Source organism: Tarenaya hassleriana, unplaced genomic scaffold (assembly GCF_000463585.1).
Source record: "Tarenaya hassleriana unplaced genomic scaffold, ASM46358v1 Cleome83, whole genome shotgun sequence".
NCBI lineage: Eukaryota > Viridiplantae > Streptophyta > Magnoliopsida > Brassicales > Cleomaceae > Tarenaya > Tarenaya hassleriana.
The window spans coordinates 453,215-471,842 of NW_010970743.1; the positions used below are offsets into that span (position 1 = coordinate 453,215).

Genomic DNA, 18,628 nt, shown 5'->3' on the forward strand with positions numbered 1-18,628 from the left:
ACTTGCATTTTTTAATAAAGTAATTTCTGAACTTATATTTTTTAATACCGTAATTTCTATACTTGTATTTGTGAACACAGTAATTCTTAAATTTTGCTTTGGTCAATTAGTGTTATGGACGATTATGAAACTGTTAAGCAAGTTTATGAATTACTATGTTCAAAAATACAAATTTAGGAATAAATAAGTGCACCAACAAATTCATGAATTAATATTACATCAAATTACAAATTTAGAAATTTTTAGATATTTTTTTCTAAAAAAATAATCACATATTCGGGTTCGGGATGTAGTACTTTATTGTATCGAAATTAATTTTAAAAAATATTAAATACTTTACACGAATAAGAATAAGAAAATAAGTCAATCGAAACATTATTCGTTGTATTTGAATGAAAGATAGTGATTTCGTAATTCTCTTAAATATTAAAAAGATTGTTTGTAAAATAATTGTTGGATTAATACAAATCAGATCATATTGATAAGTGCCAAATAGTTAGGAAACAATTAATGGTGGGGCTGAAAAGTCACTTTTGCAAATAATAATCACTTGCGGGAGCAAACAGCAAAGAAAAGCAAACACGGCAAAGCCCATGTTGTTTGTCTTTTGTTTCTAACAATTAAAGGCACCAAACTTTTGACAATTTTAAAGTTTCACCCTATTCTTTTAGGAGGTGCTATATCCCCCCAATTTTTACAGTTGACCATCATGATGATACATATTAGGGGTGGACACGGGTCGGGTACCCGGAAATTTGAGGATATCCGAACTTGAACCCGAACGTCTTGGATTACATGCTTTATTACCCGATCTCGTATCCGTAAAATCAGGTATCCGAACTCGAAAATCCGTGATATAATTTTTGGGTACCCGAGGATACCCGAACCCGAATATTTATAATTTTTTTAATTATTATTTTTAAATATATTTATATATACACACTCAAAACCATTCAAAATAAATTTAAATTGTATTTATATCTAAAATAAATTTATTTTAAAAAAATAAATCATAAATATATCCCAATAATATCTATATAATCATTAATATTAAATAAAATAACACAAAATCTAATAAAAACTCTAAATTTTAAAATATATTTTTTTATTATCCGGGTACCCGAGGGTCGTGAGATAATAATCATTACCCGAATCCGAATCCGAAAATTCGGGTATTCTAATATCAATACTCGATCTCATGTCTCGTTTGTTTGGATACCCGAATTTTCGGGTACCCGATCTTCGGGTCAGGTCGGGTACTCGAAATCCGGGTATTTTTGTCCACCCCTAATACGTGTTAGACCGACAACCACTAATTCATCGACAAAGAAACTTTAAAAAGAAATAGAACGAGTTCATTCAGTCATCGTGGACATTCATAGGATATTTAAATTTTATCTTCTTTTGAAATTTGATTTTCATACTTATAGATATAGATTACATGTAAAATAAGAGGGCATACAAATAACATGATTTGTATTATATTGTATGCAAATGAAACTATAACGTATGAATTCAAAATGATATATGCACGTGACACATAAATATGACCAAAATGCCAAAATTGAAGTAATAGAATGGCATGGGCCATGTGTTTGGTGGAATAAACAGAACTATCCTGGAAAAACCATAGTTATTTATATCCCGAGTCTGTCCAAGTTAATATAACTAATTAATTAACACAAAATCATAATATTTCCATAGAAATTTGATCCCTAACCATGTTATATGAATAAATTATTAGCAATTGCCTGTGGAAATTTCTTTATTTAAAAATAGAATTTGTTTTAAGAAAAATCGTTAGTGCAAGACTGCTAGCAGTCCTTAGATTACACTATATGTTTGTATGTATATACATATCATGATGGTGGGTCAATCTAATTGGTAAGTTCGTAATGATAATAAGATATTGATGGAGGCATTATAACATATCATTGAAACAAACGTTTTTATAGAATTTATACTAAATGTAGACATTTCTCCATATAAAATAAATAAATAAAATGATAAGAGTGGATATTAATTGTAAAATATGAATTTTGAAATGATAAAGATCTTTGTAAAAACATGCAAAATAACAAAAAAAAAAAAAGAAAAAGAAGAAGAGGCTGGTGAGAATGGGACCCAAAGACGATTATCGTCAAAGATATCAAATGGGTTGGATTCGTGAGCCGACACACGAGTCAATTCATATTTTTTCGATTAGATTTAATTTTTAATATTTTAAAAATTGTTTATATAGAAATTATGTTTCTAATAAGTATTTGGCTTGTTTTGTTTAATTTTTTTAATATTTCAATTATTTATTTGGTTCGGTAAACTCATGATCTAAGTTGAATTAGATTGAATTAAATAATTTTTTGCTCATAAAAAATGAACCGTAGAGGGCTGGATGGACAAAAAAAAAATATGAGATCGGTATGGGTTGGATTAAACCGGGTCGAACCCGTCCATCCGTTTTACACCCCCTAGAGATTAGGGGGGAATATTTGACGAGAACTTTTGCTACGTCGGTCCCTAAGTCCTTAGGGTTCGGACCAGACTACTCTATCTTCTCATCAGTCCTATGTTTCATACATCATCATCATGAATCGGGTGAAACCGAACTCCGTGGCTCTGTGACTCAACTTGATTGTAAATAACGATGATGTCAGGAAAGAATGGATTTATACAAAATGTTCGGTTGGATATTCATGTTCGTAACCGTTATAGTCGTAATACAATCGTTCTCCCTTCGATATATCTCTATTTGCCACAAGAAGAACCCGAGCTTCTCCTCTCACGTTGTACCTCACGCATTTCAGATTCTGCTTCTTCCGACCTTCCCTGCATCAGAACACGGCAACCAACTCACTCAGCCTGACACTCGAGACAATTCGATTCACGGGTTCTTCAGCCGAACCCGAGAAAGGGAAACCAGAGGTAAAGAACTTACGGGGTGTGGTTGTTGATACCGCTGATGAAGCGGGCGATGTTGCTGAGCCTGTCGGGGCAAATGACAAGGCATTTCGAAGGATCAGATGCGTGAAGCAGAGTCATCATACTGTCTCCGTCGTAGTCGTTTTCTCTGTTCTTCAGATAATCCACGTCTCCTACGTACTCTGTGATTATGGTCAAGTCTTTTATGAACTTGTCTGCTTCTACCGTGAACCTGCTTCAACAAGTTTAAAACGTCGAATCAATCTTTGCTCGCTTCAATCGTTTTTTGATCCCGAGGGAGAGCACTTTTAGTTGAATCCAAGTGCCCATCTATTCCCACATTTGTAATTTGCAACCATTTGAATACAGCATAAAATCTTGCAATCTTGTGCAAAGTTTTTATAATCCTTATCATATCGGTGTTGGAAATAACGTACCCTTCATAAGGATCAAAGACGACCATAAGAGGAGGACATTCCCCGCAGTCCATCATCTTCTTGCAAAAGCTCAAGGTTTCTGTGTCCTCTTTGGACAGAATCTGAATGTCATTGAACACATACTTTTCAGTTCGAGAAAACGAAATGAAAAAGGCAAACACTTTCAACAAGAGATCCTAAACATAACATTAGTGTAGCAACATGATAACGAACGAGTGATAGTATAGTGAATTAATCACTAAACAATCAGATCCTGCATTCTTTATTCCATTACCGAACCTGCAGGAGCAAACTTTTAGACACGAGTATCAGCTTCTGTTATAATATGCTTATCCGGGTTTGTCAGAAAATGTTCCTTGCGAAATCATTATGGTTAAACAAAGAACACATTTTAACTTAAAAAGAATGGATAGCAAGCAATCCACTATCCGAAAACTGCACCATTTACATTTTGATATGACGTAGCATATTGTATACGAATACAATTTCGTGTACCAAACACAGCTATTTGCTGGCAATGAGGTTTAGTAATGAAATATTATTCAGCCTGACCAACTTGTACCGAGAAAACACCATACCTGCATGCCTCCTTTCTCAAGAACAGCTTCATTTGCAGATCTGGGAGCCATTCCGGGCTTGTTATAGGTGAGATCATTGCTGAACTCTGTGCCAGAGGCTTTTAAAGCAGTGGCAAGAGATGCCATTTGCTCGAGTCTCCTGTGAAGATCTTTGCTCGGGTTGTATGGAAGAAGCTTTCTCTTCTTCTTCGACATTACCAAGCTGGTCTTCCTCCTCTTCTTCCCGGTGCCATCTGCAGCCATTTCCACTTCCGCATTCACATTTCCCTTTCCCCCAAAATAGATTCAAAATCTAAGAAGACTGAAATCCGAAAGCCCAAATCAATCTACCTGAATCGGAGATCTGAGTTAGATCCAAGGACCGTTTAATCCGGAAGAAATCTATTATCTTTGTCTGAACAAGAGGGAAAGCTGCAAGGATATAAACTTCAGTTAATGGGTTAAGGAATGAGAATCACACAGTTGAAAACAAATTCACAGGAATGATTAAGGATGAGTGAGCCTTTGCAAACCAAAGCAGGTAAATGATTTCAGACAAAGTTTTTCGAGTTTCACATAAATACCCATATCGAAATTCATAGAAACATCAAAGCCAATGTTTCTGCAATTCACAGTCAACCCTAAACCCAGAAATCCCATCTTCCAGTCAAGTTCAGAACATTCTCCAAAAGACCCAGAAAATCAGATACTGAATAAAGAAGAATCATATCCTAAGCTAACAAATTTCATAACTAAAGAATAAAAAAAACAAGAATTTCTCAGAAAAACTGGATGAAAGAAATTAGAGGAGACGCATTACATGTCGGGATCTTGTGCTTAGAGCAGGAAGGGCAGAACCAGCGGCCTTTAGGAACAGAAACTAGGATTGGTCTGAGACAGAAGAGATGAAACCCTTTATCGCATTGGTCGCAGAGAAGCAGCTTCGCAGGTTGTTCCCCCGAGCCGCACTCCTCGCAGACCGTGTCGGAATCCGAATCGGAAACATCGGAATCTGTCGCTGCGTACGGCGGAGGATCGACGCTAGGGTTTGGCGCCTGGGTTCTTCTCCGCCGAAGCACTGCCATTCTCGATCTATCTGCTTATCACGAAGCTTCGCAGTGAATGTCATAGAGAGAGCGAGTATAAATGTAAAGACTTAGGCCGAGGCGAGGAGCGTTCGCGCGCTGACATGGGGGATTTTTTCGCGGGAAAATCGACAGATGGGCTTTATTTGGCGCCACTATTACAGGCTCTGCTGGCTGGCTCGCGCAGTTTCCCAATGTGTCCTCCGTTTATTTTTAAATTATTTTTTTTTTGCTGGGAAATTGGTATTTAGAATAAATAATACGAGATGCAGAAATGCAAAAGAGATAAATGAAAAATGACAGAAAAAAGGAAGCAAATCCAGCAGCTGATATTCTTTAGTAAATTCTGTCATTGTATATTTTCTTATTCCGCAAATTGAAATATATGGCATAATAAACCATATTTTTCTCACTTTCAAACTCGGAGTGTATATGTTTTTATATTATATGCTTTGATGTCTTTACCGAACTTGCAAGCTCAGTTTTTATTGGAAATCTAGACCACTAGGAAAATGAGCGGATTCAGATCGGTTCAATTAGGGTCAGAATTTTTTTGGGCCAGATCAGCCGGATCAATAAAACCTTTGGGCCTAATTGAAGGGTCAGTGGCCCCATTGTACAGGGTTTCGAATGGACTCATACCAGATTTTAGACTTTTTCATTAGGCAAAATTGCAAAAATAACCTCAAATGTCTATCTTGACTTCAAGGATGACCTTCTAGGTTTAGGGTTTTCAAAAAAAAAACTAAAATGATGAAAAGACTAGTTTGCCCTTAAAAAATTGAATACGTGGCAACTCTTTATATAATGAAAAAAAAAACATTCAGAAAATTTACTCTCTCACTTTTTTTTAAAAATTCAAAACGCATTTTTTTCTTTTTCTCTCCAAAGAGATTTCGTTGGCGATTCTAACAACAAATTTTTCAATTTTCGTCTTATACTCGACATATTTCTCTACTATGACGAGATCTGACATTTCAAAGTTGAAGAATTTGAGAATGCATGGAAAGTGTTCGATAAAAATCCTCAGAGAAATTTTGGCTCTTAAAACGTCATACTGATCATATCGGTCAGACTTTGGTCATACCGATTAGATTTTGGTCAGACGTTCACAATTTAGTCAGTCGGTCACACTTTGAGTGAATATGACTTATGTTAAGAGATTTTTTTATACATGGAATTAGATCACCAAAACGATGAAATGTATTCTTGTAATCCTTATACAACTTTTTGAATCGTTTAAACTTAATTTAGACCTTTATTTTTCGTGTAAAAATGGTCATACCAAACACACTTTGATAAGACGGTGAGACATTAGTCATACAGTCAGAATTTGGTCAGACGGTCAGACTTCTTAAAAATTGATGAATTTATCATTTTAAAAGTGTTAATATGATATAATAATCTCATATAACACATTTTTAAAATCGGTCAGACGGTTAGACTTTGGTCAAACCGATGATACTTTGATGAGACGATCAGACTTTGGTCATACGGTCGGACTTTGGTTATACCGATCATATTTTGATCATATCATTAGACTCATCATAGGATTATACGAGCCAGACTAGTCAGACTTTTTTAAAAATGATGAATTTATGAATTTAAAAGTGTAGATCAAACATGTTCTTCTTATATTGAATTTTTGGTTTATTAGAGTTTCACTTCGATTCGATTCGAAGAAACAATATCATTTAAGCTTACATTCGTCAAACTTCTCCTCTAAAACGAGATCCGACACAACAAAGTTGAAGAATTTGAGAATGCATGGAAAGTGTTTGATGAAAATCCTCAAAGAAATTTTGGCTATTGAAATGTCACATCGGTCAAACCGATCTGATTTTGTTTATGGTGTCAAGAACAACGATGTCATCAACAACTCGTACCAATATGGATTGAATACATTTTTTGTTTGTCAATGTATCTCCTTCTAAAGAAGACCTAAAATAATAGTAGTGTTTACGTAACAAATTGAGTACAATTGATTTATGTCGAGAGATTTTTTTTTCCTCGTGAAATTAGAACTCCAAAACGATGCAAAAGTAATCTTATAATCTCTATACAACTTTTTGAATCGTTTAGATTTAATTTAGGCATTTTTTTCGTACCCAAATGGTCAGACGGTCATACGGTCATACCTTGGTCAAACGGTCAGACTTGTTTGAAATTACAAGATTCATCGGTTGAAAAGTGTTAACATCATAATAATCATATCGTATGACTGATTTCTCTAGTTGAAATCGGTCGCAATAATATGGATTGAGCATCTTTTTTGAATGTCAAAGTAACTCTTTTCAAAGAAGACCTAAACCACTAGTAGTGTTTGTGTAACATATTGGATACAATTGACTTATGTTGGTAGATTTTTTTTTCCACATGAAATTAGAACTCCAAAACGATAAAAAAGTATTCTTGTGACCCTTATACAACTTTTCTAATCGTTTGAATTTAATTTAGGTCTTTTTTTTCGTACCCGAATGGTCAGACGGTGAGACGGTCAGATGGTCATACCTTGGTCAGACGGTCAGACTTGTTCGAAATTGCATAATTCATCATTTTAAAAGTGTTAACATTGTAATAATCACATCATATCACAAATATTTCAAGTTCAAATCGGTCGTACCAATATGGATTGAGTACATTTTTTGTTTGTCAATGTAACTCTTTCCAAAGAAGACCTAAAATAATAGTAGTGTTTATGTAACACATTGAGTACAATTGACTTATGTCGGGAGATTTTTTTTCCACGTGAAATTAGAACTCCAAAACGATAAAAAAGTATTCTTGTAACCCTTATACAACTTTTCTAATCGTTTGAATTTAATTTAGGTCTTTTTTTTCGTACCCGAATGGTCAGACGGTCATACGGTCATACTGTCATACCTTGGTCAGACGGTCAGACTTGTTCGAAATTGCATAATTCATCATTTTAAAAGTGTTAACATTGTAATAATCACATCATATCACAAATATTTCAAGTTCAAATCGGTCGTACCAATATGGATTGAGTACATTTTTTGTTTGTCAATGTAACTCTTTCCAAAGAAGACCTAAAGTAATAGTAGTGTTTATGTAACACATTGAGTATAATTGGCTTATGTTGAGAGATTTTTTTTCCACGTGAAATTAGAACTTCAAAACGATGCAAAAGTATTCTTATAACCCCTATACAACTTTTCGAATCGTTTAGATTTAATTTATGATCAGTTTTGCAAGTATGACCAGTTTGACGAGTTTGAGAATTATGACCAGTTAGGAGTATGACCAGTCTGACCATTCCGATACGTATGTATGACCAGTTTCCTGAATTCTTCCGTTTTGATGAATTTCACAAATTTAATGATTTCGACCAGTTTAAATAACGTGAATCGTGGTATTTCTGATAAATATATCATTTTTTATTCAACCCATATTCATATGGATCAAATATAAAGATGAGAAAACAACAAAGCAAAAATACTTACAAATGCTCAAATTTAATAAAGAAATTTATAAACAATACTTTCCTTTATTCAGATTTATTTAGATCAGTGTTTAATCGATGAAATGCTCAAACTTAATGTTATTTTTTCACAATAAATTAGCTGAAAAAGAAATGGAGATGAAGCCTCCAAACCATAGAAGAACGGTAATTCGACAGAGGTGAGAGAGGAGAGAGAGAAGAGAGAGAAAAAAGATTTATAATATATATTTTTTAATTTAATAATAAATTAAAAACAAAGGGTATTTTTGGAAAGATGCAATTATAAGGTTATGCGATGATGTTGTCTTTTTTTTAAAAAAAGTCAGGGTCATCCCTTGAAGTCAAATCCACAATTGAGGTTATTTTTGCAATTCCTCCTTTTCATTATTTAATAACAAAAAAATAATTTTCTTATTATAACCATAACACAATCATAAAAAAAAATAACATAACAAATATTTACATATTCATCAAAAATATCATTAAAATCAAAGAATCCAAACTAAATAGTGCGAAAATATTATTTCTATATAAATCTTAAACAATGAACTAAATTGCAAATTAAAAAAACAAAACTAGGTTGTATACTTTAAATCTCGAATATATTTTAATTTCATTTTTTTAATTCAATTTTTAATTTTTACAAATTTTTTTATTAATATTCGAATTTTTTTATTACTTTTATATTTAATTCAAATTCTATTACAATTTGCTTAAATAAATTCTAAAACGTTATTACAAAATATATCTAATTATATATTATTTTCTTTATTTTAATTGTTTAAAATTAGAATTGAACAAAAATTTTAATCTAATTAAAATAAATGATTATTAGTAGTAGACCCTGCGGATCGGAAATCCGATCAACCCGTAATCCATTCGACCCACAACCCGAAATCTTACATCTATATTTTTAGATCTTTGTTTTTTCGGATGAGTTCGGGACGTTGGGACCTAAATGTGGGATTCAAACAATACAAAACTCTTTTAGGTCTTGAACCCCACTTTTTCCCTTAACTTTTAATCCTAAATAGGGAAATAATCCAACAAGAAACAAATCCAAAATAATAAAACAAATCCTCGGTTTGCTCACTTGGGTCATCATCTCCATCATAATCCCAATGCCTCTAATGTTCTTCCCTCTTCAACAAGGCGTCAACGAAAGATTCTCTTTCTCTGATGGAATATTCCGGCTGTGGTTACAGGAAATATTCGCCGGAATCTCACCTTTCAAACACAAGACACAAAACATGTATACGATGTCTCTGAAAGCCGGTCTCTTATTTAATTAACATGTTAAGAGTCCAATGAAACGGTTATCCCCCAAGGCTTATATATATGGATGGAATTGGAACTAGTAAAGTACTATGTAAATGCATGTATATATATATATATATATATATGTATATTGTGACGGGAGATCATGTGAAAAAATGGATGTAGGAAAGAGACCGGATTTCGGGAAAACATATCAGAGTAAAGATTCCGACAACGGCTACCTAACATTCTCCTCTAATCCGCCTTCCGTTGTCAACAATCAGCTCGAATCAACGGTCAGAACAGACCCGCCCCGCCATTCGGAGTTGAATGCACATATATATACACACACAAACACACATCAGTTCAATCGGGCCGCGAATCGCTAGTCTTGTTTTGCTGACAGAGATCTGGATAAATGTGGATTCTGTTCAGATCCAGATAACCCGGATAAGGAAGGTTCGATCTTGGAGTGGAGGGTGACGACGAGATCGTGTGCATCATCCAAGAGCTTCCACACGTCTAGTTGCCCCGCCATGCTATGACACTCCCTCAGTATCTCATCCAAGCTATTGTATTTCTCTATTATCAGTTTCCTCCTCTGCAATACCGAAGCCGCGATTGCAAACAGCAGCAGATCATCCGTCGGTGGAGCCCTCTGCCTTATCCGGCTCCATGCCGATTTCCCGATCCCGGCCCTGATCGCGGCCTGATCTGCCCACATCACTTCCCAGAGAGAAAGAGTCTGTTCCAGCGTCAGTTCCCGTCTGAACATCACCACAACCATCCTGTAAACGAAGAAACAGTCCTCTGCCTGGAGTTTCTCGAGGTGCCGGTAGAGCTGCGAGTCTTTGGACTTGATTATCTTCGAGACGATGCTCAGTTGTCTTTTGATTCCGACCTCATCCAGCCTGAAATTGTGACGAGCCTTCTTCATGAACCCGACGAAGCACCAAAACGCCACATGATCATCGGATATGACGGAGAGTATCGGCGAGAGAAGATCGCTCATTCCTTGGCAATAGCCAATGTCAGAGTCATATAAGGCATAGGCTTCAAGAACAGCCACGAGCCTCGTCGCGTGAAAGATTTTGATGGGTTCCAAGTGGTTGTAATCCTTTAATCCAACTGCTTCAGCTGCACGGTGGGCCCTGTCTTCGGGTACTGCGGCCTGGGAGGAATAAGGGGTCCACTCAGAATTGGCCCGCACTGCATCTAGACGGATAATACGTTGCCATGTCGTAAAATCCTCTTCGGTCCGAGGAATTGATCTGCTAGACGGAGATGTATAATTGTCATCCAGACAATCGTTGGGGTGGTCCCTCCTGCTTTCGGAAGATGGAAAGAACTGAACTACTTCGTTTTCGTCTGAAGAATCTGAGTCTGATGACTCGGAGTTCATCGTAGAGTTAGCCGCAGTGGTGATGATTCGTCTTGAACCGCTGCTTTCTCCTACGAGTAACGAACTGGAGAGTTCATTCATGAACTGAATCTCTTCTGCAATGTCTTCCTCGCTAGAAAGAGACTCCCGGGCGCTGACTACGTCTTCGGAACACGAACTGTCTGTGTCATGAGCAAGAGACAAACCATCCCTGTCCTGACTGCTTTCACTAATCTTATTCATCTTCAAATTTCTGCTGTTGCGTTTTTGAAGCCGTTGGCACTGCCGGCGTAATCTCTCGTATTCTTTTCTGCAATTTTTTACGGGTGAAAAGGATAGAGAACACAAGAAAACTAAAAAGAAACATAACACAAGAACATCTGATTTTCTCAACTAGTGGATCCATCTGTTTCTCACCTTCTTTGAGTTCTTATAGCATCTCTCTCGTCTTTGGAACTATTTAAATCGTACCTGTTTACGGAAAGGGAGTCAGTAAAGAAAATAAGAACAAAACTACAAGTCTCAGAGTATCAGGCGTGATAATATGTATGAGATGCGCCATTTTTCCGCTAACAACAAGGTGCTATTATTCAATCCAAATTCTATCAGATGTTAGGAAATTTGGGCTCTCTCAACAGATAACGTTTTTTATTCCAACAAATCACACGCAAAACAACATATTGTCGTTATAAATGCAAATCAGTAGAAAGCCACTTCCCAAATGGGCTGAAATGCACCCAACAGAGTATAACCACTGAGTTGCCTGAAAGATTTGATCGCAATATTTTGGCATAAAGGGCTGAAACTTAGGAGAAACATGGATTGCCTGCTTACATTCCAAGAAGGAACGGCCACACCTCTGACCGTATGCTCGGATCAATGCCCTACAAAGAAGCAAGAAAGAGATAAACATCTCAAAGCCATTTGAAAAAACCTCGACAAACTTCACTAGAACGGTGAGAGCGGCACAAAAACTGCAAACTCACTCTGCTTCGGACTTTCTTCAACAAGCCCACTCCTCCATTCCGGAGTCTACCCTCTGGCGTTAACAATCTTTTCCACCGCTGAGGTGTTAGGGGCCGTTTCCTTTTCCTACGGGACCATGGCGATTTGAGATGAGGCCTGAACATGAAAACAGACATATCAACCTGTCTTCGACAGAGTGCTTGCTCGTTCTTACAAGGAATAGGTAGGCATGGAACATATACACAAGCTCTATTGATAGAAACACACAAGTAGCAATTTCATAGCCTTAAAGATGAATCTGTGAACGGAAAGAGTATCTAACAATCCATAATTCGCCGTCCAATAGTATTGAAATTGCTTACACATTCTGAATTATTTCAGCTGAATATATTTCTCAAGAGAAGATAGAACAACCGCATATGTGTATGTATGATGAAGTCGAACTGAATACTTCATAAATAAGTCAACAAATTTTCACAAGCAAATAACTAAAACTTATACAATCGTCTAAAAGAAGAAGGAACCCAGGCCAAATTTCAAGAGATTCGAGATACTATGATCTAATTCAAAAGGTTTGACGAAAAATTAGAAAAAGGGCAACCCTCAACCAGAAATCGACACTGACAGAGATCTAATTTCACTCACCGATCCGAAGAAGAACAATAAGATGGAGACGAAGAAGAGACAACGAATAGAACAGATCGCAGGTGGATCCACGAAGAGGATGAGGAAGAAGACGGAGAAGACGATAATGGCGACGACGGATTCGAAGCCGACGACGTCGTTTGAATTCGTCTGAGAGCTTTCATCTATGCCAAGTCAAAACCAGACTCCTCTCTTCTCTCTCTCTCTCTCTCTCTCTCTCTCTCTCTTCTTCCACAGATTAAACCTAATCAAATCCGAACTCCGATTCTCCGACCGCAGAAAAATTCAAAAATCCCTGTACAAATCGGCGATAAACTAGCGGTTCAAAGGAACCGCCGCAACCAAAGCGAGAAATCCGGAAATATGGTGACGTAGACGGCAGTTCTCGATCTCCGGCGTAGGCACACCGAAATCTGCTTAACCTACCACCAACGCCGCCGTAGCCAAAGATACTGCCGCCGCAGCGATGCGGTCACTCGTCGCCGCCGGAGACTGCCATGTAAAAGGACATAAACGCCCTCGCCGCGTCCACCGAGTGGCTTCGTCGTCTTCTCGTTTACTTTTACTTTTCTCTCTCTAGAAACGTGGGGGGCCTAATTGGGAATTCTCTCTCTAGAATCTATCTACGAGGGAAGTTCTCTTCCGAGTAAAGCGACTCGAGGGCTCTCCGTCTTTACAAAGTTCGGCACAGTCGTGTCGTGTGCTCTGATTTTATAATTGTAATTTACAACTCCCCTGTATTTTCGCTATTCAAACTAATATATTTTAATTCAAATTTTATTTTTTTTCTATTTATTTTAATACTTTAAATTCGGATCATATTTTAGTATTTAAAAAAATTATCTTTTACTGTTACAGAAAAATATCTATATAACATGATACAATGATATTGACCTGTCATAGCATTAGATTTATTATTAAATAGAATGATAATATACTAATACAAAGAAAATTAATATATAAAAATTATCACCCAAATTAGAGATAATATATTAAAAGACCTCAATAACTTTTGATACATTAACACACTTTTGTTCCATTGTATCTCTAACATATTAACACACTTTTGTTCCATTGGAAATTTGTTGATAAAAGGAATTGAGTTATTAAAATATCTTCAGAATAAATTGGAGTATTGAAATATTATAATAATAATAATAATAATAATAATAATAATAATAATAATTGTCGTAAGATAAAGATTTTTTTTTTTTGATAACCAAGATGGTTCTTCGGGTCTTCGGCTCGACTACATCCACCCTAGACCCGGTACCAGCCTTTGTATATGAACCATTTTAATCCAGAAATTACATCTCTCCCCATCAGTGGAATCGAACCCAGGACCTTGAGAATAACTTTGTCATCTCTCAGCCATTGGACCACCAACTGTTGGGTCCGTAAGATAAGATGTTCATAATTTTGTGGCATTGTTTTTAGATAACAACAATTATAAACTTAGCAAAACTTATATTAAAAATGTTGCTTGTGATTGGTATAAATACTCAAAGGAATGCATTTTTTTAACCATCTTCATTGATAGACCCACACTTAAATGGTGCGCCAATTCTATATTTATTTTGGTAAACACGTACTTTTGTATATTTAGACCTATATATATTAATATATATTTTGATAATTATTCTAAATTGTAACTAGTATCTTTTCCTTTACATATAAACTATCATTTCTTATTTTTTTTATTTCTAAAATAGTGTTTTCAACAAAAAAAAAATTGGATTGTATCTCGATAGTTACCATTCTCTTAATACGTAAGCTATAAAAATTAAAGGGTCATGAAATCGATTGAACGTAATTATTATGTCTCTCTTAGCCCATGGTCAATTTCCGAAAAACATTATATTTTATAAATAAATTGAATATTGTCTGGATTTTTTTTGTTATTTTGGTGTGTTACAATTAGCATTTCGTTTCAGAATCTAATGTTTTGCCAAATCAATAGATATATGTCTTTGTTATTAATATTTATTTTTATTTAATTAACATGTTAAGAGTCCAATGAAACGGTTATCCCCCAAGGCTTATATATATGGATGGAATTGGAACTAGTAAAGTACTATGTAAATGCATGTATATATATATATATATATATATGTATATTGTGACGGGAGATCATGTGAAAAAATGGATGTAATAGATAAAAATAATAATGGGATATTAATTAAAGAGGAAAGAAAAGAGGGACAATTTGGTAGGTTTGGTCAAAGATTAGTTATAGTGTCTGATTGTGGACCAAAGTTAGTACACTAATGTGTGTGTGTGTGTGTATCAATTTGGATGTGGTAATTGAATTATTAAAGAGTAAATTAAAATATAATTATTCACCGCAGATAAAACAAAAGCATATTTAAACTGTAACATATAACTCAGGATATATATATATATATATATATATATATATATATATATTTGTAAATTCTTAATTCAACACAACCGAATATTCATGAAAAAAGACTACCCAATGTTTTTTTTTTGCCAGACGAAATTACCTAATATTTGAAAAATACGCACAATATTTAATAAATATATATAATTTCCGTTTATATATACATGTATATAATGTTTGCGTGTGAGAACGTGAGAGAGACGAATACCAAAAGGTATCTTTTGAACTGTTTTAGAAAATAAAAAGATTCGGAGTACATTGGTGAGCATATTTTCCAATGATTAGTTAATTTCGTATTAACAATAATTTTTTTAAAAATATGAAATGTTTGTTTAAAAGTGGACCGACCATTTCATTACTATAAATATTTGTATATTACTATATTATATTACCTTGTTCGTCATCCGACCGGCAAATTGATGTATATGCGATATGAACATCGATTTCATGTTTATTTTATGGTCACAGGTAATCCGGTTTCCAAAATAATCAAATAGATTTACGTCTTTTTCAATACGAAACTCATTAATAATCCATCTTTTTTTTGTTTTTGTCGAATAATAATGTACCAATCAAAGGTTACAGGAAAATAAAAACATATATATATATATATATACCAACCAAATATGATAATTCATTAAGATCTGATCTATGATTCGTTAGAAACCAGACGTTATATACCTTCCGTGCAATATGCTACGCATGCAAAAGTATATATATGCGCATATATAATATGTATGCATGCATGTATGTATGTATGTGTGTGTATATATATATATATTGAGACTTTGAGAGTCATATTTGTTATGATTTTGAAAGCTAATTAGGAATCTCGATTAACTTTGTGTAGAAATACGTGTTTTTTGATTGATTCAACTTCGATGTTTATTCATAGATATTAGGTAGAAATTCGATTACAAAATTAATAGAATTCGCAATGTCACAACCGACACTCTTTTCAAAAAATATGAGAAAAAGAATTCAAAACAACATAATAATAATGAGTTCTATAGTCCTTTGGATACTTGAATATTTTTTTAAAGGATAATAAAGAGATACATATCTAACTGGGCGTTTCGGTTCAGTACTTCGGAACCGAACCGAACCGTTAAAACGGTATTTTTCCCGACCCGAAACCGCATATTATTTCCCGAACGATACCTAAATTTTTCCGGAACCGAACCGAATTTTAAAAATCCCGAAAAACCGAATATTTTTAAAAGAAATCTATCATTTTTTTAATAAAACCCGGAACTGAACCGAACCGATACTGAAACCGAACCGAACCGAATACAATAAAAAACCCGATTGGTACCTATTTTTGTAAAACCGAAAGAACCGAATCGATCTATTCCATCCCGAACCCGAACCGTTTTCCAAAACGCCCATCCCTAATCTAACTCGCGCGCCAGGCGGTAGACTCAGTAATTCTATTTTACATATGAATACGAAAGGAGAAACTATAAAACACAAATCCAAAATAATCATAATATAAAAGTTTTAATGCATATTCAATATAACCAGAAAACGAAAATTTAATAGTACATATTTTTTAAAAGAAATTAAAATTCGATCTTTCAAGGTTTTTTGTGGTAATAATAGTTATTTAAATATTAAATTATTATATTTTTCAATTTGTTTAAAATAAACAATTTTGAATGTATTATCTACTAAAATTAATTTAAATTTGTTCAGTATTAAACAAACTTTTATAATTGTCTATGTTATATCATTTTTTTATTTTTATTAATATTTTAAATATATTTAGAAACATATCATATACATATATGTATGTGTGCATATATTTATCTATTTACATATATATAATTAAAATCTAATCAAACTGGGTTGACCAGGTCCGAACCCGTATTTTGGCCCATAATTTTCGGATCCAGCCAACCCGGCCGGTAAACAAGCGGATTTAAGATTCGTAATTTGAAATCCGTACATTTTGGCCCATAATTAGCCGGATTATTTCGATCCCAGCTACTCGGTTTGATATGCATACTATTTAATAAATATATATATATATATATATATATATATAATAAATAATCAAGGGAAACGGGAGAGAGAAGAGACAATTAAAGAATACCATTCTAATTTCAAATTTTCTATTCTTATATTGAGCATAAAATACAATTTTATTCGGATCCAGTGCTTTAATCGTTGATATTATAATCAAGAAAAACCAAAAATCGTTTATATATGCACTTTAAATTGACGTAATATGTATTTTTTTTTTTTGTTTTTTTATAACCAGGACCTTTGTATATGGACCATTTTGGTGTAGAAATTACATCTCTCTCCACGAGTGGAATCGAACTCAGGATCATGAGGATGACTTTGTCAAGTCTTAACCACTGAACCACCAACTATTGAGTTGATGTAATATGTATTTGCTTATATGTATAGGGATTGTGAATGTGTATATATATATATATATATATCTTAAGTATGTATTGTTTGTATATATTAGGGAGAATCGCCGTAAAATACCTGTCTTTTTCTCTGGTCTCAATTTAATACCTGTACTTTTTTAATTACTGAATAATACATATACAATTGGTTTTTCTCCAAATAAATTCTATACTTTTAAATTATTGGCCAAAAAATATCTACCGTCAAATAACCGCCACGTAGACAAACGGAAATCCTACGTGGCGGCGAAATTCTCAACCTCTCTCCTAATCATCGCGCCATATCATCGCCACGTCAGAAATTAAATAAAAAAATAAATAAAACATAAATAATTAATAATAATAATTAATTAAATAAATAAAAATTATAAAATAAATAATAAATATATATATATATACATGCACATATATATACATATATACATATATATATACGTATATAAATATATACATACATATATATACATATATATACATACATATAAACACACACATATATATACATATATATAAACGTACATATATATACATACATACATATACATTCGCATATATATATACATATACATTATACATACACATATATATATATACATATATACATATGCATACATATATATATAGATATACATGCATATACAACACATACACATACATACATTTATATATTTATATGTATGTATATATATAGCATGTATATGTGTATATATTATTTATATATGTATGTGTATGTGTTGAATATATATGTATATATATGTGTGTAGGCATATGTATATATATGTGTATGTATAATGTATATGTATATATATGCGAATATATATGTATGTATGTATATATATATGTACGTTTATATATATGTATTAATATATATATATATATGTGTGTGTATTGATATGTATGTATATATATGTGTATATATATATGTGTGGATGTGTATATTTATATACGTATGTATATGTACATGTGTATATATATATATGTATATGTGTATATGTGTATGTATATGTATATTTTTATTATTCATATATATGTATATTTATGTGTATGTATAAGATCTATTTATGTGTATGTATATATATATATTTATATATGGT

The 18,628-nt window shown here is 33.6% G+C and overlaps 2 protein-coding genes across 2 annotated transcripts; both read right to left on the reverse strand.

Annotated features, from left to right (window-relative positions):
• Positions 1-2,615: 2,615 nt before the first annotated feature.
• LOC104803335 (histone-lysine N-methyltransferase ATXR6-like) lies at positions 2,616-5,115 on the reverse strand. The gene is made up of 6 exons (XM_010527263.2): positions 4,734-5,115; positions 4,265-4,345; positions 3,935-4,167; positions 3,357-3,457; positions 2,936-3,151; positions 2,616-2,826 (listed from the first exon to the last, which is right to left on the reverse strand). The coding sequence occupies exons 1-6, from the start codon at positions 4,996-4,998 to the stop codon at positions 2,667-2,669; spliced, it is 1,056 nt and encodes a 351-aa protein (XP_010525565.1). The 5' UTR covers positions 4,999-5,115; the 3' UTR covers positions 2,616-2,666.
• Positions 5,116-9,909: 4,794 nt separating this feature from the next.
• Positions 9,910-13,381, reverse strand: LOC104803336 (GTPase-activating protein GYP7). Its single transcript, XM_010527264.2, has 5 exons — positions 12,711-13,381; positions 12,086-12,221; positions 11,934-11,983; positions 11,517-11,570; positions 9,910-11,409 (listed from the first exon to the last, which is right to left on the reverse strand). The coding sequence occupies exons 1-5, from the start codon at positions 12,872-12,874 to the stop codon at positions 10,104-10,106; spliced, it is 1,710 nt and encodes a 569-aa protein (XP_010525566.1). The 5' UTR covers positions 12,875-13,381; the 3' UTR covers positions 9,910-10,103.
• Positions 13,382-18,628: the final 5,247 nt, after the last annotated feature.

Excerpts from the sequence above, each read along its gene's own strand:
- LOC104803335 (XM_010527263.2), bottom strand. The coding sequence starts at position 4,998 with ATGGCAGTGCTTCGGCGGAGAAGAACCCAGGCGCCAAACCCTAGCGTC. Across the intron at positions 4,168-4,264 it reads AACTCAGATCTCCGATTCAG|ATGGCACCGGGAAGAAGAGG; the intron begins GTAGATTGATTT and ends AAATGGCTGCAG. Across the intron at positions 2,827-2,935 it reads GGTATCAACAACCACACCCC|GGAAGGTCGGAAGAAGCAGA; the intron begins GTAAGTTCTTTA and ends GTTCTGATGCAG.
- LOC104803336 (XM_010527264.2), bottom strand. The coding sequence starts at position 12,874 with ATGAAAGCTCTCAGACGAATTCAAACGACGTCGTCGGCTTCGAATCCG. Across the intron at positions 12,222-12,710 it reads TATTGTTCTTCTTCGGATCG|GCCTCATCTCAAATCGCCAT; the intron begins GTGAGTGAAATT and ends TTTCATGTTCAG. Across the intron at positions 11,410-11,516 it reads GCTATAAGAACTCAAAGAAG|AAAAGAATACGAGAGATTAC; the intron begins GTGAGAAACAGA and ends AAAAAATTGCAG.